The sequence below is a fragment of the Penicillium coprophilum genome, assembly GCF_028826855.1.
Source record: "Penicillium coprophilum strain IBT 35676 chromosome Unknown utg000002l_segment0_segment1, whole genome shotgun sequence".
Classification (NCBI taxonomy): domain Eukaryota; kingdom Fungi; phylum Ascomycota; class Eurotiomycetes; order Eurotiales; family Aspergillaceae; genus Penicillium; species Penicillium coprophilum.
In genome coordinates, this window is record NW_026622722.1 from 1,141,187 (window position 1) to 1,163,222 (window position 22,036).

The 22,036-nt window shown below is 48.8% G+C and overlaps 9 protein-coding genes across 9 annotated transcripts; 5 read left to right on the plus strand and 4 right to left on the minus strand.

The window, feature by feature from the left end:
* Positions 1–18: 18 nt before the first annotated feature.
* Positions 19–1,379, minus strand: N7500_002476 (NAD(P)-dependent alcohol dehydrogenase; the record flags this gene model as incomplete). Its single annotated transcript, XM_056673622.1, has 4 exons — positions 19–54; positions 113–229; positions 299–1,171; positions 1,236–1,379. The coding sequence occupies 4 exons, from the start codon at positions 1,377–1,379 to the stop codon at positions 19–21; spliced, it is 1,170 nt and encodes a 389-aa protein (XP_056534147.1).
* A 378-nt stretch (positions 1,380–1,757) lies between these two features.
* On the minus strand, positions 1,758–3,581 carry N7500_002477 (RNA methyltransferase, TrmH family; the record flags this gene model as incomplete). The annotated part of the gene is made up of 1 exon (XM_056673623.1): positions 1,758–3,581. The coding sequence occupies one exon, from the start codon at positions 3,579–3,581 to the stop codon at positions 1,758–1,760; it is 1,824 nt and encodes a 607-aa protein (XP_056534148.1).
* A 430-nt stretch (positions 3,582–4,011) lies between these two features.
* Positions 4,012–8,730, plus strand: N7500_002478 (uncharacterized protein; the record flags this gene model as incomplete). The annotated part of the gene is made up of 3 exons (XM_056673624.1): positions 4,012–4,335; positions 4,399–8,152; positions 8,279–8,730. The coding sequence occupies 3 exons, from the start codon at positions 4,012–4,014 to the stop codon at positions 8,728–8,730; spliced, it is 4,530 nt and encodes a 1,509-aa protein (XP_056534149.1).
* A 670-nt stretch (positions 8,731–9,400) lies between these two features.
* Positions 9,401–11,405, plus strand: N7500_002479 (uncharacterized protein; the record flags this gene model as incomplete). Its single annotated transcript, XM_056673625.1, has 3 exons — positions 9,401–9,596; positions 9,673–10,463; positions 10,512–11,405. 3 exons carry the CDS (start codon positions 9,401–9,403, stop codon positions 11,403–11,405), a joined length of 1,881 nt encoding a protein of 626 aa, XP_056534150.1.
* Positions 11,406–12,935: 1,530 nt separating this feature from the next.
* On the plus strand, positions 12,936–14,647 carry N7500_002480 (uncharacterized protein; the record flags this gene model as incomplete). Its single annotated transcript, XM_056673626.1, has 3 exons — positions 12,936–13,494; positions 13,550–14,395; positions 14,448–14,647. The coding sequence occupies 3 exons, from the start codon at positions 12,936–12,938 to the stop codon at positions 14,645–14,647; spliced, it is 1,605 nt and encodes a 534-aa protein (XP_056534151.1).
* Positions 14,648–15,552: 905 nt separating this feature from the next.
* On the minus strand, positions 15,553–16,598 carry N7500_002481 (mitochondrial 37S ribosomal protein mS35; the record flags this gene model as incomplete). The annotated part of the gene is made up of 2 exons (XM_056673627.1): positions 15,553–16,148; positions 16,205–16,598. 2 exons carry the CDS (start codon positions 16,596–16,598, stop codon positions 15,553–15,555), a joined length of 990 nt encoding a protein of 329 aa, XP_056534152.1.
* A 441-nt stretch (positions 16,599–17,039) lies between these two features.
* On the plus strand, positions 17,040–17,709 carry alg13 (N-acetylglucosaminyldiphosphodolichol N-acetylglucosaminyltransferase catalytic subunit ALG13; the record flags this gene model as incomplete). The annotated part of the gene is made up of 3 exons (XM_056673628.1): positions 17,040–17,334; positions 17,401–17,539; positions 17,592–17,709. The coding sequence occupies 3 exons, from the start codon at positions 17,040–17,042 to the stop codon at positions 17,707–17,709; spliced, it is 552 nt and encodes a 183-aa protein (XP_056534153.1).
* A 599-nt stretch (positions 17,710–18,308) lies between these two features.
* On the plus strand, positions 18,309–19,498 carry N7500_002483 (actin-related protein ArpA; the record flags this gene model as incomplete). Its single annotated transcript, XM_056673629.1, has 2 exons — positions 18,309–19,076; positions 19,142–19,498. 2 exons carry the CDS (start codon positions 18,309–18,311, stop codon positions 19,496–19,498), a joined length of 1,125 nt encoding a protein of 374 aa, XP_056534154.1.
* A 1,746-nt stretch (positions 19,499–21,244) lies between these two features.
* On the minus strand, positions 21,245–21,729 carry N7500_002484 (DUF3602 domain-containing protein; the record flags this gene model as incomplete). Its single annotated transcript, XM_056673630.1, is given in 2 exon segments — positions 21,245–21,447; positions 21,462–21,729. 2 exon segments carry the CDS (start codon positions 21,727–21,729, stop codon positions 21,245–21,247), a joined length of 471 nt encoding a protein of 156 aa, XP_056534155.1.
* Positions 21,730–22,036: the final 307 nt, after the last annotated feature.

The window sequence follows — 22,036 nt, forward strand, 5'->3', positions numbered from 1 at the left end:
CGTACTCGAGTCATATCGTCACAAATCTGCCCATTTGATGACGGGCTTGATAACCTATGGAGAGTATATCTGTTAGCTCGCCTGTTTGAAACATCCATTCCGAAGGACTTACATTTCCAGAGTGCAAGTCTGCTAGGGCTTGCTCAAGGGCATCCGGGGCATAGATCCTAGCAAGCTTGTCAACTGGGAATTTCCCTTGCTTGTATAGATCAATCAGATGTGGAACAATCTGCACAATGACGAAAAATTAGTCACGACTTGAGAGCGATTCTGAAAAAAAAAAAAAACAAAGACTTACCACAGCGGGGTTTGCGCAGCCTTCAATCACACCAACAATACGCTTGCAAGCCATCATGAGTGCCAAAGGATCGATGTTGAGAGATGAACCAGCACAAGCCACACCCACAATAGCCAAGGTTCCTTCATGGCCCAAAGCTTTGACCGCAGCCTCAAGCAGAGGCACTACACCCGTCGTGTCGAGAATACAGTCAACGCCATCCGGGAAGATATCTAACAGCCCCTGTGCAAGGTCAGACACACTCTTTGTGTTCAATGTGTGCGATGCACCAAGAGACTTCGCCAGCTCGAGCTTCGCATCAACAATATCAATCGCAATAACTGTTTCGACTCCCTGAGATCGGGCCGCCATCATGGCCGCCAGCCCAACAGCACCCATGCCAAGGACAGCAAACCGACTTGTTGGCTGAGGCTTGAGAACATTGAAGACGGTACCAGCACCAGTAAGATATCCACAGCCAAGAGGAGCAAGAACCGCCATGTCTTCAACCGTGATTCCAGATCCTGGAGGTGACTTGACGACTGACCGCTCGTCAACCACAGCCAGCTTGCTCATAGAAGACTGACCGAAGAATTGGCCACGAATTGAACCCTTTCCATCAGGGAAAGAGATGGGTGATTCGGCAGCGCTGAGACCTCGAGCGCCGGCGAAATTAATGGATGTTATCTGACTGCAGAATCCGTTTCGGCCTTTGCTGCAGGGGCTACATGATTTTTCATGGCAGGAGCTGAAGCTTAAGAAAACAAGGTCGCCCTCTTGGAGGGACTTGTCTTTAACACCACTGCCGACGCGGCGGACAATTCCGGCGCCCTCATGACCTAGTACGGCGGGATAGTCGCCAACCGGCATTGCGCCTTGTTGGACGACGATGTCCTGAGGGTATCTTGTCAGTCTCGTTTGCTTGGAAAGGTTCACTTGCGGAATGCATGATACATACTGTATGACAAAGAGCAGTATACTTCATTTCAACCAAGACTTCATTCGCTCGGACTCCATCGAGAACAACATCTTGAAGGACGAACGGAGCTCCAGGCTTTTCAACCACGAAGGCCGCAGTTGGGATCTGTTTTTCCGGGATCATAGGGATGGTCTTATCCACATGCACGGATCTTTCTATAGAATAAATTTCACAATGGAAAGACAAAGACGATTGTACAATCGCGGGAAGTTAAGGAAGTCAAAAGAGGCTGCGGGTCTTCCCCCCGCAGATCCGGTCCCCCACACTTCGGCGACGAGTGTCGGTATATCTCAGAAGTTTTGAAGAATTCTAGGATTTTACCTCTAATGACCTCAAGAAACATCAGACTCGAAATGGAGGGTCTCTTGGATTCTCCAGATGAGGTGTGTTAACCCTAATTCGGAACAAGAGCTTGGATTGAAAAAAGAAACAACGCCAATTATATGTGCTAGTGTACATAGATGCAATGTAAGTGCTAGAATACATACTGATTACAGTCAATTACCACATTTTATCCTTTCTCGTGTTGGTTTCCATATTCTTTTCCTTCTTGACAATTTCGCCCAAAGTTATGGGGGTCCGCAAGAACTTCTCCATCAGTAGCGCGGCGGCGACACTCACATTCAGACTGTCGATTCGGGCAGGGTCTGATTGGACGCCTAGGATAGAACTATGTCGGGCACCTGGAATGCTGACGATTGCATCTGCATGCGACTTGATATGTGAGCTCAATCCAGTGGCTTCGCTACCCATCATGATAACACTAGGCGCAGTCGTGATAGGTAATTTGGATCCGCTTTGGTTACCGTCCGAAGAGATATGATCTAGATGCACAGAGCCGGGGATTGGTGCATCTGCGGCATAGAACCGCCACCCATTCTGCTGGGAACGCTGAATAAAATCAACTTCATTCTTCACGTGAAGGATAGGCATGTTCTCGGCTGCGCCAGCAGAACATTTGATTGTGATAGGAGACAATGGCGCAGAGTTGCGACCGGCCAGAACAATTGCATCCACACCCAGGAAATAGGATGAACGGATGATGGCGCCCATATTACCGGTATCGACCACTCCATCCAATAACAAAACAACTGGGTATCGGTGGCGTTGTTCAGTTTCTTGCGAGAAAGGAGAAGGATGATGGATCTGGATTCGATCATCGGTGCCATTTACCGCAGCTTCTTCCCGGGTTTGTGGCGCAAGCTCCGTTCGGAAATACTCCTCGGATATAGATGGAACAGCCTGCAGGCCACGCACAGGTAATTTTGGTAAGGGAGATGCCTCCAAAATACACCCATTGTGAGGTCGCCCGGCACTCATCTTGTCCATGAGCCGATCCCATCCGGCAAATGCCATTTTTACTGTAATGTTCTTTGACAGTGCCAGTTTGCGGATTGTCATCTTTGCTGCACTTAGTTCTTCATCCGCACTCTGGTAGATATACAGCTTGTATAGTTGGCGCCGACTGCAACGCAGCGCCGCCTCCACGGCACTTGTGCCATAAATAAACTCAGATGCCGGTGTAGTGTAGGGAATTGTGTCGGGCACTTTCACGTTGTCCTTCACCCGTTCTGGCATGCTGCTCGTGGCCCGGTGAGCTCGAGATCTTGCCGGCTCTTTCTCCCGCGACTCATCCATTGCGTACCTTCCCCGTCCAGATTGTGTGAATGGACTCTCTTGGGTCCGCGATTGAAATCGTGACTGGAATCGTGATTGATGTTCTCGGGGAAGTCCTCGGAAATCACCAGAACGAATGAACTCATCCTCATCGAACTCAAACTTTTCCTCCTTTCGGCTGTGTCTTGAGGATTGAGGGTGGTCATTCCATGTCGATTGTCGGCGGCCATAGTCTTTGCGGCCCAAGCCGTCTGATGTCCGGGTTCTTTTTGCTCCGTATTCTCGATCGCCCTGGCCGTAGTTGCGATCAACACCGGTGTTCAATCCAGCTCTATCAGGCTTCTGTTCTCCATGCGGTCGCGCTCCATAGGATCGACGTTCATTGAAGTTGGATTGACCGGATCTTTCGTATTTTTGCTGTCCGTATTGTCGCACCCCATTTGTTTGACGCTCATTGTAATTGGATTCACCTGATCTCTCGTATTGTCGCGCTCTGTACTGCCCCTCGTATTGTCGCTCGCGTTTAGAAAATCGAGACTCGTTGCCGCGGCGATCCTCTCTGTCCGCATCCGCCGACTGAGATCTGCGAATACCCTCCCCAATTGCTGAATTTAAAGATGCATGCCGAATCGCTAAGACTGTAGAATGCGAGGAGTTGACCACTCTTGAAAGACCATACAAGCCCGTTCTTGAGATAGCACTGAGCATCGCGACAAAGTTCCGGTCTTTGCAGGTTTTCCAGTCCGGCATTGGAGAACTTCGATATCGAACTGCGCGATAGGTCTCTAGCCGCCCCCGTACTTATCGTTATCGCAACCAAACGCGTTGCGCGATCTGGGCTGTATGCGAATTGGAGTCTGGTTCAACTTCGGCTTTCTTCTTCTCTCATTCATCGTCCCTCGTTCATTCTTTTCCTTCTTATTCACTTCGAACTCATCTTTCCTTTGAGAGCCCAATCAATCCAAACCCTTGTTTGGCTGTCCATTGAAACACTCAACCCTTTCGTCGATCCCATACCCATTTCATAGCTCAGCTTCACTTCAGTTGACTTCTCCAGTCCTCACTTGTAGGAGCCGCATGTGCGGTTCCTACAGCTTCATTCTCATTTCCTGACTTCTCACGTGATCAGGACAACATCATGTCTCAACCTAGAGACAGTTCTCAAACCCTAAATGATCCTGATGCGATGGCTGCGCAATTGCTGGCGCAGTTCCAGAGATCATCATCTCGTACGACTCCTATCGTTTCACATAAGGGCCCCGAAGGCGCCCTTCAGCCAGTGCAACAGATCACTGGAAACTCAGAAGCATCAACAATGTCTTTTGAGATCATTGTGCCAGAGGTTAATAACTCTGAAGACTATGAATATTTGCCCGGCCACTTCGAGGTTCGTCGCATTCTTGCGGTCGATATGAATGAGCCAAAGCTCATTGTGAGACTCAAAAGTGGTGAACGTCAAACCGTAAGTGAACACAATCAATCAATCAATCACAAGCTCCATTCGACTGACCATGGCGTTCACTAGATGACCATCAAGGAATTGAAAGGTCTTAAGAACGGACCAGAAGCTTTGCGTGAATTCAACCGTGATTCACAGAGCCCCGATCCCCTCGCAATGGACCACGACCCCGTTCCTCGTCTCATTTACTCCGGGGGAGACGGTCCCGCAGACTATGATTCAGACATGGATTGGGGAATTGCACGACGACGCCAACGGCGTGGGCCATCAATCTCATACGATCATTTCTTTCGCAGTGGCGATGAAGATGAAAACGACGACCATCAAAGCCGTGATGATACCAGTAGCGTGCATACTGAAGATTCAGAGGAGTCTAGTGATGAAGATGACAATAATCCTCCAACCAAACGCCGCCACTTGAGGCGAGGTGTACAGAAGAAGAGCCGGAAGCAACGTACCCGCGAATGGTTTGAAGAATCTTCTGCCTCCGATATTGGCAAACGAGCATCATCTCGCCTGCGAAAGACCCGTCGGCGCAACTTGAAAGAGAAACTTGAAGACGACGAATTTTCCGAGCGCGAAGTCGAGCAGCCCAAGCAACAAAAGTTCTCAGGTGCAAGGGAGCAGTTCCGTGAACTACCACCCGACAATGACTTCAGACTGTTACACTCCCAGTTGTGTGCTCAATGCGGCCAGGAAAATTACGACCCTGAAAAAGGATCTTTGGTATTCTGTCAAGGCTGTACAGTCTCGTACCATCAAGGTTGTCTTGGCGATCGAAGCAGTCGAAAGCATTTAGTAACCAAGGTTGCCGAAGGGGAGTTTATTCTTCAATGTAGCCGTTGCTTGGGGATCAAGCACCAAGAACATGATATGAAGCCTCACTTGGGTCACTGTGCTGTGTGCAGAGAAGCAGGACCCATGTCTCAGCCCTTGCGAGAGAACCTTACTTCCCAAACCGAGCAACAATTGCGAGAAGCCAATGATGGCATAGATCCGATAACCCATGTGCAAATTTCTCGCATCAACAATGTGGATAATATCCTTCTCAGGTGCCTTGGTGGCGGTCATGCCTGCAAGCGAGCCTTCCATATCTATCATCTTCCAGACAAAGACTGTGCCGACATGGATCTTGATTCCTGGCAATGTAACGATTGCTCTGAATCTCCTTCTGGCGCCAACCCAATCCATGTGATTGTTGCTTGGAGACCAAAAAATTCCGAAGTCAAAGTTGTTCCGCAGTTGGTTGAGATGCTTCCAGAGATCGACAAAGAGTACCTTATCAAGTGGAACAACAAGTCCTATTTCCGTGTGACCTGGTTGACTGGAGATTGGGTCTGGTCCAAAGCCCCCGCCAGCCAGATGAAGTCATTCCTCAAGTCAGACAGATCTACAAAACCGATCATGACAACAGCCGAAGCTGTCCCGGAGGACAACCTACGAGTGGACATCATTTTTGATGTGGAATATCACGATGAGCCCGAATCTCAAGATGATCGTGCGAACGGCGATTTGGTCAAGCGGGCGTATGTTAAGTACAAAGGGTTGCCTTACGAAGACTCAGTCTGGGAAGATCCCCCAAGTCGGACTGATACAACTCGCTGGGAGGATTTCCAGGTTGCTCTCTTTGACAGGGTGCTCCGGGAAAATATCCAACCTCCAAGGGCTAAGGATCTCCAGACTCGTCTCAGCAATGCCCGCACAAAGACGTTTGATGAGAGCCTTATGCTGTCCGCTCAGCCTGGCTTGGTGGTCGGGGGCGAGCTCATGGAGTATCAGATGGATGGAGTAAACTGGTTGCTTTACATGTTTTTCCAGCAAAAGAACGCCATTCTTGCTGACGATATGGGTCTGGGAAAGACAATCCAGGTCATCACCATGATTTCGGCATTGATCGAAAAGCTGGATTGTTTTCCTTTCTTGGTTGTTGTTCCGAATGCGACTGTGCCAAACTGGCGTCGAGAGATCAAGAGCTGGTCGCCAGACGTCCGGGTTGTCACCTATTATGGTAGTGCCTTGTCTCGCGAGATGACCAGAAAGTACGAGATGTTTCACGAGAATGGCACTCTATGTTGTCACGTAGTCATTGCTTCATACGAAAGCATGGCCGATGATGGGGCTAAGAGAGTCTTGTCCAGTGTCAATTGGGCCGGCTTGGTCGTTGACGAAGGCCAGCGCCTCAAGAATGAAAAGACACAGCTCTATGAGCGTCTTCGTCGCATGAAATTCGGCTTCAAGTTGTTGCTCACTGGCACACCACTTCAAAACAACATCAGAGAACTGTTCAACTTGGTTCAATTTATTGACCCAACTTACAATGCCGAAAATCTGGAAGCCAAATACGGAGGATACCTCGACAATGAACAGATTAGTGAGCTCCATGACATGATCCGCCCATGTCTCCTTCGTCGAACAAAGGCAGAGGTTCTGCCATTCCTCCCCCCGATGGTGCAGATCATCATCCCAATCTCAATGTCGGTTGTGCAGAAGAAGCTGTACAAATCAATTCTTCAAAAGAATCCGCAGCTTATCAGATCCATTTGTAAAAAGCAAACAGGACAGTTGAAGAAAGCAGAGCGACATAACCTGAACAATATCCTGATGCAACTGCGCAAGTGTCTTTGTCACCCCTTCATTTACAACCGGGACATTGAAGAGCAAACTCTCGACCCCGAAATTTCTCATCGACGTTTGGTCGAAGCGTCTGGAAAGCTTCAGTTGCTCAACCTGATGCTACCACGACTTCGGGAGCGTGGACACCGAGTCCTCATCTTCAGTCAATTTTTGGAGAATCTCACCATTGTTGAAGACTTTCTCACCGGACTGGGACTCCAGTACTGTCGCCTGGATGGCAAGTTGTCCTCAAGAGAGAAACAGCAACAAATCGATCAGTTCAACGCGCCGAATTCTCCGTTCTTTGCCTTCTTGCTTTCGACGCGGTCGGGTGGTGTTGGAATCAACCTTGCCACTGCCGATACAGTCATCATCATGGATCCAGACTTCAATCCAAAGCAGGACATGCAGGCACTGTCGCGTGCCCATCGAATCGGGCAGAAGAATACAGTTCTTGTGTTCCACCTAGTAGTGCGCGCATCAGTGGAAGAAAAAATCATGCAAAAGGGTAAAACCAAGATGGCGCTGGACCATGTACTTATCGATCGCATTGAGGCCGACCAGGATGAAGAAGACTTAGAGTCAATCCTCAAGCATGGTGCCCAAGCACTGTTCAATAACGACGACTCGGCGGATATTAAATACGACAGCCAGTCGATTGACAACTTGTTGGACCGGAGCCAGGCCGAGCAGGCTGAGCAAATTGCCAGTGAGGAAACTTCCAACCAGAATGAACATGCACAGTTCAATTTTGCGCGGGTGTGGCAAAAGGATCGTGATAACCTCGAAGAAGTTGTTGAGACTGAGGAAACACCTGTAGACCTGACAGCGTGGGAGAAGATTCTGCAGGAGCGTGAACGTGAAGCACAAGAGGAGGCCAACCGCCAATCGGAAGGTCTTGGTCGCGGGAAAAGAAAGCGTGGTGCACCCCGTTACAATACTGCCATTGAAGGAGTCGACGACGATGAGAAGCCTAGTCCTGTTCGCCGGCCTCATAGCAAGATGCGAAAGAGAACCGATGATAAAGACTATGAGTTCCAACAGCCAGAGGACGATGGTGACGAAAGTGGTGATGAATTCGAAGCCGTAACTGAGCCAATGGACACTGCAGAGGATGGTGACACGACTCTTTCGGATCCCGGGGTTGATCCAAATGAAGTTCCAAGTGCTCTCGTTCTTGCACGTATCGCCGAGGCAGAACAGCGAGGTAAGAACTGTTTCATTTTCCATGCACACCCTGATTACACCTTGTGCTATTTAGTTACAACCAACATCCCTTCCTTCCCCATCACAGACAAAAATATACAGTTTGCTAACATACATGATTCCACAGCCGCGCGCGCATTCCGCCGCGTTGATACGCCGCCCCCACCACCAATGGGCACCTTCGACGGCGCCCAAGATGATCTCCCATCTTGTGTGGCGTGCCAACACCGCCACGTGCCGGGGAATTGCCCGCTCCGTCACGCCGGTGTCGAGTTCTGCGGCCTGTGCGGCCTGGCGCACTGGGGAGGCCGTCGTGCCTGCCCCCACCTGCAGTCCAGGCTGCAGGTCGGCCGCATGCTCGAGGCTCTGGAGAAGAGCGCGGAGGCCCCCGCCCTCATAATGGGGGCAAAGAGATACCTTCAGGGAATCCTGAAGTCGGTCGCGCGCATTGAGCGCGACCGCAAGAAGGCCTCTCTCGTGGCTCCGGTGGAGCCTCAGATCTCCCTCACCTCGCCCTCACTGGGTGGGGTGAGCACCGCCTCTGTCATTGATTTGACAGAGGCGGGTGCTGAGTCGTAAGACTCAACTCAAGTCTTTCTTCCGCCACCCCAGCGGGGCCACCCGCCCGCTGGGGTGGCATCTGATCACAAAGTGATCACGGTGTGAGAGGAGCTTCGGCTCCTCTCTTCATGCTTCTATCAGTTTGTTTGTTTTTTTTTTTGTTTGTGTACATCGGGAGGAGTTCGGATTTTTTTTAAAAAAAAAAAAAAAAAAAAAAAAAAGGGGGAAACCCCAAAAGACCATCAAAAACCAAAGGGGGCGTTATGGGCATTAGGAGCGAAAGATACCCAGCTTTGTTTTGTTAGATTCAATCAATCAGTATGATTACAATGCTGTTGTACTCCGTAGAAGTTCCTTGATATATGGCATTTGTAATGAAGAACTAGTCTGAATATGAGGTGTTTATATTCACTTTCGTTCATTTCATCACCTTTCTAGCAACCAATTCAGTATATAACATTCTATATGCAGGTAACCAGAAAGCAATCCAAATCAGGCGAACATCTTTGAAGCTGCTACACGATGCTCCACCTCACTGTGCAATGCATGATTATTAGTGATATGACTGGCAAACTAATATTTAAAGAAACAAAGACGGGCATATGGACGTCTTTCTTCTTCATCACTCCATTCTTCCCCATTGCCCACTTTCATCATTCAAGCAGCTTCATTGAACTGGGTTCACAACATGGACCCCCCCAAACATCATCCACGAAGGCGTCGCATCAAGCAGGAGCCTGCAAAGATGAAGCAAGATCCTACTATTACTCCACATGTGATACCCAAAGCCACACAGGAGTCTGAGCAGCCTGGCATCTCGGACAGTATCCTTCATCGAATTGGAGATGTTCCAATCAAAGCTTCAGACGACGATGATGAACAAGGTTAGTCTATAAAACAGCGCAAGGGCTGTTACCCTCATGAAAACTGAACAGATTAACAGCCATATCAATCATGTAGCAAAAGAGTCGTTGATCAAGGTTGAGAAACATGATCTTGATTTGATACATGGTCTTGAAGACCAGAAGGTAGATACCGATGATCATCAAAAACCGTCCTCCGAGGATATCGATATGCCCTTGGCACCCAAAGTCGATTCAATTGAACCATCAGTCACAGTTGGAAAGCCTGAACATGATTTAGCCGCTGGTTTCGAAGATCAGAAGGCGGCTACTAAGCTCGATCGGAAATCATCTTTCAACGATACCAAGATGCTTTTGACTCCTGATATCCATCTGATTGAATCATCGATTAAGATTGAAAAGACTGATCCTGATTTAGCAACTATCAGGAACGAACAGAAGGTCCCTATTGGAGCCAAACAAGGCCCCTCTTGCGAGGATACCGAGATGCCCTTGGCCCCCGAATTCGATCCGGATAAGCCGATGGTCGAGGTGAAAAAGTCTGACCCTGATTCAGCTAGTGTTGGCAAACGAGATCCATCTCGCGAAGATGTTGAGATGCCATTGGCCCCCAAAATCGACGCAAATGAATTGACAGCCAAGCCTGAGCCCTCTGACTCTAAGCGCGGTCTCATCCCTTTCGATTCCCGAGGTCTTTTCAAAGAGACGCATACTACGACCTCCGTTGAGTCTTCGGACACAATCCCAGAAGGCCGGCTCTGCTTCTCGTGTTTCAAGACATGGGCAAAGCCACTGAAGCCCGGGAAAAAGCTACTGGATTGTGAGATTATCAATGAAAGTGAGTCCTGCTGTGGCCGATGTGTCCGGCAACACATCACATGCGTGCTAGTAAGAATACACTTCACTACATCGAAGACCTAGCTAACTCAGTACTAGCTCCCATCTGATCTGACAAGTGGCCTGCTACAACTGAAGAATGAGATGAACAATGCTTTGTATGTGGGGGATGCTATTGAAGAAAAGAGAAATTTCTGCAATGCGTACCAGAGTGAATCCGGGAAAGTCGCACAATTCCATGCAAACATAATGAAAGCAAGAAAGCGAGAATACCAGCAGAAGAACAAAGACAGGCTCAGATCAAAACAGCGAGAATACGACCGAAAATACTGGCAGAGGAACAAAGACAGGCTCAGTTCAAAACAGCGAGAATACAAGCAGAGGAACAAAGACAGGCTCAGTTCAAAACAGCGAGAATACTGGCAGAGGAACAAAGACAGGCTCAGTTCAAAACAGCGAGAATACTGGCAGAGGAACAAAGACAGGCTCAGTTCAAAACAGCGAGAATACAAGCAGAGGAACAAAGACAGGCTCAGATCAATGAAGCGAGAATACTGGCAGAGGAACAAAGACAGGTTCAATTCAAAACGGCGAGAACGGCGAGAACGGCTTAAAGCAAAAAAAGGTCTGCTAGTATCAAATTCAAATCCCAAGGCTAAACCGAGGGAGCCCAAGCGAGAGGGCCAGGTCAAGTTAGAGGACCGAGTCAAGCAAGAGGACCGGGTCAAGTTAGAGGACCGGGTCAAGCAAGAGGACCGGGTCAAGCGAAAGGGCCAGGTCAAGGAAGAGGACCGAGTCAAGCAAGAGGACCGGGTCAAGGAAGAGGACCGAGTCAAGCAAGAGGACCGAGTCAAGCAAGAGGACCGGGTCAAGTTAGAGGACCGGGTCAAGCGAAAGGGCCAGGTCAAGGAAGAGGACCGAGTCAAGCTAGAGGACCGAGTCAAGCAAGAGGACCGGGTTAGGCCAGAGGGCCAGGTCAAGCAAGAGGTCTAGCTGTTAAATTCTTGAGATGGGTTGAGTTGTAGGGTGGGAGCATACCATGAGCCAAGGTCGATAAGATGACCTTTGCAGAATTGCAGTTGAGCAAACCTGCTATTTGATTTTCGCTTCCACCGAAGAACCATCTGGCTACAACTTGAGTGGATTTACCAATTGAAAGGGTGTTTCAACTTTGGGAAATGAGGATGTACGCTTGGACGGTCGAGTTAGGTCAAGCTAAGTCACGGGATTTTGACCTGAGCAACGACATCCGAGACGACAAGAAAGGAGGACAGCACCGAAGGGTATTTGTCATGTTTTTGTTTTTGTTTTTTTTGGTTTTCTTTTTTTATATCTAGATTGGTTTTTATTTCATAGCTCTCATTATTTTTTACCTGTTTGGGCTCTTTGCAAACTGAGTGGATTGTGGTGGCAGCCGCGTGAAAGCACTTTGTCCCATTTTCAAGCCAGTAATACAATTTTTCCTTCAAGGCAAGAGAGCAATGACTAAATCAGTAGTATCTCCTATATTGCAAAATTCAATAGGCTCAGAGGTGATATAGTGGAATAATTAGCCAATTGATACTGGAATGAGTCGCAGTGTCGAATCTTGGAAGAGAGTCCCCTAGGAGAGAACATTACATCAACCAAGAGACAATATTATTTTTGTATTCTCTCAATGTATTGTAGACTTTGATATGGTCTCTTTCGGACACAATACCAAGGACAATGACTACATTTGCCTTAAACAACATGTATAGCATTGGTGTTTTGATATAAGCTTATTTGAAGACATGGAGGATAGAGAAGCAACATAGAAGGGTGAATTTAGAATCAGACTAGGTATGTCCTGCAGGTGGCCGCTGGACCCTACCAAGGCACACTTTCACAAGGTTATTACCAGCTTTAAGCATGGGACTCCGTATACAGCTTATGTAGGTATTTCAGTCGTGAATCGCTACACCAAGAGGAACTGCACTTTTTGAAATGCAGAAAAGCAATATCTCTATATCACCTTCTTGTAACACTTTACCTTTCATTTCACGATCTGGCGAACTAGAGAGCCTTTGTCCCCACGGGAAACTCATTGTGAAATTCAAGGTAGGTTGATTCCCATTGTGTAGCCAAGTGTATCTAGGGGTGTACCTAAGATCCTAAGATATTCTCATTGTGTTGATCTAGTTCATATACCCCTTTGTTATGTGGATAATGAGTATAGAGTAGTCAAGCTTCATACCTAGTTGATCCTTTCTAATATATGAGATTGTGTCCCCAAAGACTTCAGTTGACGATCACATTTTCTCTTCATCCCAAGTGCTTTTTTTGTTTGTCTCCAGGGCTGTCACCTGTCACCTACCCTTTCTGTCGCTTGTCAGCTTGTCACCTATCTCATCACCGTCTTCTCCCACAAACGTCTTATTCCCCCACAACCTTTTCTTTTCTTCTCCATCTCTCACTTCTCTGTATCACACAGACCATTATTATTGCACAATCCTATCTTCAATATTTCATTTTTACCTTGACTAAGATCTGCTTTTTGTCAAGATGGCGACTTCTGATCGTCCTCGATTCTTTTGTACCCGCCCTGATGGGACTTTGACCCCACTGGTGGCCGTCGATGAGCTGCCCACTGACATCACTATCCGTGGCGTTTCTCGCACCCTCAATGCTGGAGAGACTCAGGGTATGACCAGCTGCGGTCTAGCCACCCAGCGTCCCGAGCCTTGGTTTGTTGACGGGGTTACCCAGTCCTCTGGAGGTGAGGCTGGCAAGGAGCCTCTTCATGATATGCACAGCCTTTTGCTGCAGATGATTACCAACAACAACATTCCTGAGCCCATGCGTGTTTCTGCTCAGGCTATCCTGTTTCAGGGAGTTGACCGCCACGGCCTTTTCGGCGATGGCACTCCTAACGGTGGACTGTCTCCAGTTGCGCCAGCGTTCTTCACCAAGAATTCCCAGATGGGCAATAAACATGTATGGTTGGGTGCTCCTAGCATCTTATGGCTTATGTTTTTAACTCTTTTCGCACAGGCCCCAGTTTCCAAAAAGGAGTACTGTTCTTACTGGATTCGCCATGGTGAATGCGATTACTCGCAACAGGGTAAGTCAATTGGCTAACCGAGACCCTATGAGGTCTTGACTGACGCTGTGCCTAGGCTGTCTCTACAAGCACGAAATGCCGGTCGACATGGCCATGATTGAAAAGCTTGGCCTGCGCGACATCCCCCGCTGGTACCGTGAGAAGTACAACGTACCCAGCCTTTTGCATTCAAGCCAGACTCGTCCTCAGCTTGCCATTGCTGACCAGCCAGCTATGCGAGCTCTACCATCACCAGCTTCGACCATCGACGAGAGCTGCGGTAGCAAGGTTTCCACTATCAATGCAAACCCAAAGGGTACCAAGTCTTCCCCTCAGTTCACCAAGTCTCCTCCCCGTGGACCAGCCAACCGCGGAACTCACAACGGTTTCGGCAACCACCAGCATCGTGGGGGCCGCAATGGAGTTTCCAACGGACATCATGGTAACAACTGGAAAGGCACCCACCGCGGTGGACGTAACCGCAACACGGGCTATGTTCGTCCAACCATCAGCGGCGAGCGAAGTGGCGAGTGTTCCCCCGGTATGGGATCTCCCCGAGCCGCATTCGATTATGGAACTCATGGATTTGGCGGCAATCAAGTCTGCACTCCGGCTACCCCAGTCACTGCTCCGGCCACCGTTCCGATTACTTTTTCAGCTACTGGTCATGCTGGCGTCCCCATGGCCCCCCATGCGAGCCACCAATCTCTCTTGGATGACGGTAAATCTCGCAACCGCAACTTGTATTGGCCACTCAATGAGCTGACCGAATGCAATGAAGATATCTTCGAGGATCGTTCAAGCAAGCCTATTGAACCCCATCGCCATCAGCCTCTCCACCTTTACCACGGTTCTACCCCTTCTTCCGATGGCGGTGTGATGCTCCCCACCGTGAGCTACGATTCGTCCTTCGGCACATTCGGTCATACTGAATTGCCTGATCGCAAGCAGTCGGCTTCAAACAGCTCTCATAGTACCCCCCCGCATGAATTTTGGGCCCTCGACTCCACGGCTCGGAGATCTTCATATCACAGACAACATGCCCCTCAACTCGGCCGAGACTCGTGTCACTTGGGGTCCCATTGGAGGTCCAATCCTCAAGCGCACTTCTCCACCAACTGACAGCATTGCGGAGCTGTTTGGACCTTACTCCAACATTCCCCATAGCCACTAGTTTGGTCCTTTGAACCCTTCCACTCAGGCGTGTCTGGCTTGGGGTGGTATTCATGAGTTCTTTCGTGATACCACTCGCTGATCATTTCTATTATTTTATTTTTCACGTGCATTCATGAGATCTGGTGCATCGACGTGCTTTCCTTTCGATGTCAACCTACCAGATATTTGCCATATGATATCGCAGACTATATTCCAAGCACGTTCATGGTCCAGACATGCAACAACGACAATACATGAGTGAAAAATGGGAGGTAGTCATGGACTGTATTTTTTTCTTATTTCAAGGCGCTTTGTTTTTCCTGTTTTTTGTGCTTTTTTCGCTTTTTCACTCGGGATTGGGATGTCATCCATTGTTGATATCGTTGATATGCGATGACGATATGGAACGATATGGAACAATATGTGCCCATATGGAGTTGTTATTTTCATTTGTGATTCTTTTCATTTTCTGGAACTGCAGCAAGGCCTTGCTCATCTGTCATGGATAACAGGCCGTTGTTGGTTCGAGTACAGATCAGATGAAGTCGGCCGATGGCCCTCTGAGGTTGCAGTCCATACTGGAGGTTGGTTCTGCTTACAACATCATTGGCCTTGGCAAAATCTATCACAAATAAAGGCGTTGCTTATTTCATATTGCTTTTTCGGTTCTTCTGTAGTATCTACATACTTGTGAGCTTTCAGATAGAGCTCTATTGAGAATAGTATGTATACTCGTACCGTGGTGAGTCCGAGGCACACTACAAGATGGAATGGAGTAACAGCGAGCCGCCAATGCATGGAATAAAATGACTATAGTACATTTGAAAGAAAAGATGCCAAAAATCCTAAAATATGCGCCCGCGCCTCGCAAATGTCTGACAACAGCTTCTCACACACACCCAATATACAGTTGACGAACATCTATTACCGGCGAGCGATCTTTTTCCGCGCGCCAACCTTGACAGCCACGCGCTCCCGCTCTTCAGTAGCCTTGGCCTGGAGAGCAGGGTTGAGTGAGGGCAGAGCCTTGATAGCATCGGAGACAACTGCATTACCGTCTACAAGGGCAGCTCGCGTCTCCTCCGCAGCGAGACGCTCCTTGCGCCGCGCAGCCAGCTGACTCCGGCGGGCCTCGGTCATGTTCCAGTGCTCTGGGAATTGCAGTCTGGTTTTGTACTTGTGGTGGCGGAGGTCGAGAGGAATATCGGCGAAGGAGTCGCCTTCCTTGGCCTCCTTGATCATCGAGTTAACGACGTCTGTCAGGTAGCGCTTGTTTTGGGCGCGCGAGCCGAACTTCTCGCTCGACATGCGGATGATATCGGTCTGCGGGTTGTATCGTACACCAGCCAGCTTGAGGAATGTTTGGCGCTGGGCTTCGGTGAGGTACTTGGGGGTCAGATCTTGGGATGCAAGCTCCACAACGACCTTGGGCTCGGCCGGGTGCTGTTCGCCCATGTAGGTAGTGTAGCGGAAGCGGAGAATGTGGGTAGGAGGAGGAAGGGTGAATGGTTTAGCAAGCTCTACAGTTCAACGTTAGTGGATGGGAAATGTAGTCCCGATGAGCAATTGATCTTACTGCTCAGCATTGGCATATCCCATGCTGTAAGGCGGGCATATTCTCTCATTTCACGGTGCAATTCCATCTCGGCATGTGCCAGGGACGTGATTTCGTCATCGTTGATTTCCTCATCTCCATCCTCGAGTATGTTGACCAACTCGTCGGGCTCGTCCTCAGCCCAGAAACCAGCCCGACGGGGGCGAATTTCTTCGAACCGGAGATCCTCCTCCTTGTCAATCTGCATAATGCTCCTCTCGAGTTCTTCGAAGGCCGCGGCGCGCTTCTGGGGGTCGTTGAATTCGGAAACCATCCGGGTGTTTTCTTCGTCGAATGCCGCGCGCTCCTCGGGAGACATCAAATCGTACATTGATCGCTGCTCCTTGGTCAGGAGTTCGACTGAGTACTCGGGCATCGGGGGAAGTCTTCCGCTCTGAGTTCCTTCGGCGGAGGAGGAATCACGGGGTCATCCTGGACGCGATTGAGCGGCGAGACGGAAAAGTACCGAGCAGAGGGGGCCATCAGGCCACTCCGGACCATATGCCCAGCTGGGCGAGTCAATAACCGAGCTGCTGAAGCCATTGTTGAGGGTATAGCGTGGGTAGAGACAGGATCTCGACCACGATGTTTTCCGCTTCCACTTTTGCGAGGTTCACCGCCGTGCGCTATTCCAAATTTAGACTAGTTGGGCTCATCCACACGTGACACCATGGTATATGATGGCATCTTGATCTTTGGACTATTCCTTCATCTCGATAATGCATCTTTTTATAATTCCCTTGCGTGAGGATGATAACTGACTACGATAGAACCTCATGTTGATATCTGCTTTCTCCCCCTCAGCAACATCACCATAATGAAGCTATGCTTTGTGACTGTCGGGGCCACGGCTTCCTTTCAGAAACTACTTGAGCAAGTACTTAGTTCACAATTCCTGGAGACTTTAGCCAAACGTGGCTACACCCATCTTCTTATCCAGTACGGTAAAGACGGCCAGCAAGTCTTCCAAAACTTCATCGACAGTAACCAGCCCCACCACGGTCTCACCCTTGGGGGATTCGACTTCCAGCCGAGCATCGATGCCCAAATGATGATGACCGTGGAAAGAGAGACTCTTGGCCAAGAGCGTGGTTTGATCATTTGTCATGCCGGTATGATACATCCATCACTATCTCGCACATCACCTATATGAGGCCTGATCACTAACTATCTCACAGGAAGCGGGACTGTTCTTGCAGGACTTCGCCTGGGTGTGCCCTTGATTGTGGTCCCCAATCCAGATCTTGCCGATAATCACCAGCAGGAACTGGCCGATGAGCTAGAGAAAGGGAACTACGTGATTAGTAGTACGGTCGAGTAAATGATTCATCTCCTGTCTACTTGACCAGTCTAGCTAACTACTGATCAGGGATGTGGGCAATGCAATTAGCAGAGCAGAGACCCAGAAAGCCCAGGTATTACCTATGAGATCTGGAAATACAACACTTGCGGAAAGTATGTCTGACGAGTTGAGCTTTTTGGACTAAAGGAATCCCCTGGGTGCCCTATGAAGACCGATCTCCGCCAATCCGCCGTTGTTGATAAACAATCAGCCTAGGAAGATCTCTTTATCACGAATCATGACACTTTATGAAATATAATAGGCATCGATCAAGCAATTGGTTCAAATTTGGTCTGTTCGGTCTATTGAGTAGATGTAGAGGTCCCATCTGATAGACCATGAAGAGAACCAACTACTTCATAAACCTATTTGCACGACCACCGATTAACCTTGAGCACATACAACTAGCCTATGTCCCTTGTTATATCATTCACTAGACAGAAATATTACGATAATCCTGTCAACTTCCATTCTATGCAAGTCCAATTTACGAGACGTGAACTAAAAGTGGCCCAAGCTCCTTGTTGACAATTCCCGATTTGCGGATTTGCGGCCTCGCGTCCACTCCTGAATCAGTGACACGAACATCCACGCCCAACCACCGAAAAATTATATGCAATTTCAATCCACTTCCACTCCGCTGATCCTCCGAGTCGCCCATCCTAGGCCGAGAGGCCGTCTATACCCGCGCTTGTCCTAGCCCGACCTCACCTCCCATCCACACCCACACCCACACTCCCCGCAATGGCTGAGGCAACTCTTCATAACGTACCAATTGTCATCGACAATGGCAGTGGCACAATCCGAGCAGGCTTCGCCGGAGAGGAGATTCCATCATGTTATTTCCCGTCGTTTGTCGGCCGTCCCAAGCACCCACGGGTGATGGCCGGTGGTCTGGAAGGGGACTCGTTCATCGGGTCCCGCGCACAAGAACTCCGCGGACTATTGAAGATCAGATATCCACTGGAACATGGCATTGTCACAAATTGGGAAGATATGGAATCGATTTGGCACTACGTCTACGAAAATGAGCTCAAGACCCTCCCCGAAGAACACCCCGTGCTGCTCACAGAGCCACCGCTGAACCCGCGCGCCAACCGGGATATCGCAGCCCAGCTCATGTTCGAGGCTTTCAATGTGCCGGCCTTGTACACGTCGATTCAGGCCGTGTTGTCGCTCTACGCGTCTGGTCGGACGACGGGTGTGGTCTTGGACTCCGGTGATGGTGTTTCCCACGCGGTGCCTGTCTTCGAGGGTTTCGCTATTCCAAACAGTATTCGGAGAATCGATGTTGCTGGTCGTGATGTTACGGAACAGATGCAGTTGCTGCTACGGAAGGCTGGACATGTGCTGCACACCAGCGCTGAGAAGGAGGTGGTGCGCATGATTAAGGAGAAGGTCTGCTACGTGTCGCTGGATCCGAAGCGGGAGGAGAAGGAGTGGATGAACAGCTACCACAAGTCTGATGCTAAAGCGATTGACTACGCTCTTCCAGACGGTCACAAGATCAAGGTATGCACTGTCTTGGAATATCATTTGTCCTGAGGTTACAACAATGCTAACGGACCTCTCTCAAGATCGGCCAAGAACGTTACCGTGCGCCTGAAATCCTCTTCGATCCCGAGCTGATCGGCCTTGAGTATCCCGGTGTGCACCAGATTGTACAGGACGCCATTACTCGCACAGATCTGGACCTGCGAAAATCGCTATACCTCAATATTGTGCTCTCTGGAGGCTCAACACTGTGCAAGAACTTCCCTGATCGGTTGATGCGCGAGATCAAAAAACTAGCAGTCGAGGACATGAAGATCCGCATTTCTGCACCTGCCGAGCGTAAATACACCACGTGGATTGGTGGTAGCATTCTTGCCGGCCTGAGCACGTTTAGAAAGGCATGCAGATCCCCCGTATACAAATTCATCATAACTAACTGAAGACTCTAGATGTGGGTAAGCGCCGATGAATGGCACGAGGATCCCGAGGTGATCCACAAGCGATTCGCATAAAGGACTCACCTATGACAAGAGTCTTTGATATCATGGTGGCCTTCTGCCGAGTCATTTTGGGACTAATCACAACCCCTTTCTGCAATATCCCCAAGGCACCATCTCCAATCCCCAGCACAAACACAAGAAACAGATCTTGTCAACCTGGACCGATCATCATGCAATTGGCAGTGCATACCAAGAATTGATCGACCATCACACATCCGAGTCGCATCCCCGACTCTTGATACCCCCATCCCTATCCAGCTCATCTTAGCATTGGCTCTGACTTTATTCGTGCAAATACAGTCTCTTTTGCGTCTTGGGGATTGTTCTTGTCTGGACATAATTTACTCGGACATACTAGCCTGCATACTTATACGTGTTCTCTCGTATCTTTTTTCTCCTATCCGTCTCGCCCGACTAGATCAGCTCGATTGGGCTATATGTGCAATCTACTTAGAACTTGTGTAGTAATAACAGTCGGTATTGTTCATTCTAATTCTGGATTATCAGGGGCGATAATTAGGAGATGGTTGCTTATTCTCAAATTCGCCTCCTATTATATGACTCAACTAGCCAGGGTATCCAAACGCAGCCGGGATTCACTTGGCAAATGAGGCATTTGTTTTATTTTTTCACCCCGAAATATTATTTTGAATGGAGATACAAATCAAATAAATAGACCTGTGGATACATATACGTACCTAGATTGTGACTATTGAATGGCGGTGGAGTTGAATCTCAAAGAAAATATCATGAGAGTAGGCGGCAGAAAAAGGCGGAAAAAGTATGACAGAGACTTTTCTATATAAAACTTCTGACTGACGACTGACTGATGTAGAATACCTAGCAATATAAATCAAGAACATCATGGACCAGTCAATACCCCAAGAAAATGACAAAAATCAATAAAATATTCCAGACCATGATCAAAGAATAAACAAGTTTACCGACATGGCCACCCCAGTAAAATCTTTTCGGCGGCTATCCACGGCTACAACGTTACGACTTGATGCGACATGTCCACGTCTAGATTCGCCATGGGTTCCACCCACAAGCACGTCTTATACGAAATTTACCTCTACAATGATACAATCAAGAAAAAATAGTGGAATGTAATCCAGCCCGGGGAGACCCAGGCACGCAATTCATTGTGTAGGAAGAACCTAGTTGACGCAATGTGGGGGAATATGTTGAAAAACAGAAACACGGAGTGTGTGACACATTGAAAACATTGGAAAAACCAAAAAAAAAAACAGGACTCCGAAGATGATGGCCAGACAATTGTTGTTCGATGGCGCGATCTTGGGTATGTTGAAAAGTAGAAACCCTGTTTCCAGAAGGCGTGATGCAAGGTGGTTTGGCTCATGGCGCAAGATTGACCACAAAGAACATGATAGAACGCCGGGTGTCCATGTTTGAGGGACAATGTCTCAAATGAAAGAGATGGTTCCTTGCGGAAGGATGTCTGAATGATGAATTCGGATTGGGGGTATTTCGGAGAAAAAGAAACATAAGTTGAAAGACGATCAAAGTGTGTCCGATGTTTCGGTCGAGGTGTATATTCCCGTATTAAAAAGAAAAGTGGTCAAAAGAAAGGCGAGGAAAAACTTTTGTGGTCGTTATGTCGTTGATGTTGATGTTGATGTTGGTGATGTTGTCGGGGACGAGGTGTGTTGAAGAGACATGCATCTAGGCAGTACCCTTCAGCTTTCCCCAACCCTTCTCGAGACCACGACGTGCCATATCACGGGCACGATCTGCCACCGATCCAGAGCTGGAATTCGTAGCGGTACTGGCGGCGGAGAACTTGCGACTCAGGGTGGAATTGCTGCAGTCGTCACGGTACATGGTGTTGCCGGCACCCCCCGTCCGACGTGGTAGACGGGTGCGGCCTGACGCATATCACGTTCGAGTTCTTCGTCGAAGCTGAAGATGGCCCGTTCGGAACTGCTGTGGATGTTGCCGGCACCACCGCGGCCGGAGATGAAGGTTGTTGGGGTGCGGGAGTCGAGACGGGCGAGCGAGGCCGGACCGGTTGCGCTGCGCGAGTCGGTGGTCTTGGTATTCTTCAGGTTGACGACATTCCCGCATCCTCCTCGGCCGGTGTAGACGGCTGGACGGCCGGCATGAGGGACTGACGGATGCGGTTCGACGACGCGGTAATTTGAAGGCATGGTGTATAGATCTGAAGTAGGTAAACAGTCTAAGCGGTGACTATAAAAACTCCATCAAGTGCAGAATTTGCATTATGGACACCAGCGGGGACATTTCAAGTTATATAGTCCCTGGGGCCTTTTTTTTGGGGTCATTTCCAGATCCAGGCACGACATCCAGTCACAAGGTGCTGTGGGGGAAAATCCTTTTTTTTTTTTTTTTTTTTTTTTTTTTAATTTTTTACTATTTATTGTTTTCTATTTATTTTCTTGTCGTCATCGGAGTATAGATGGCATGGGATATTTCTGTTTTCAGTGCTCTGTCAGC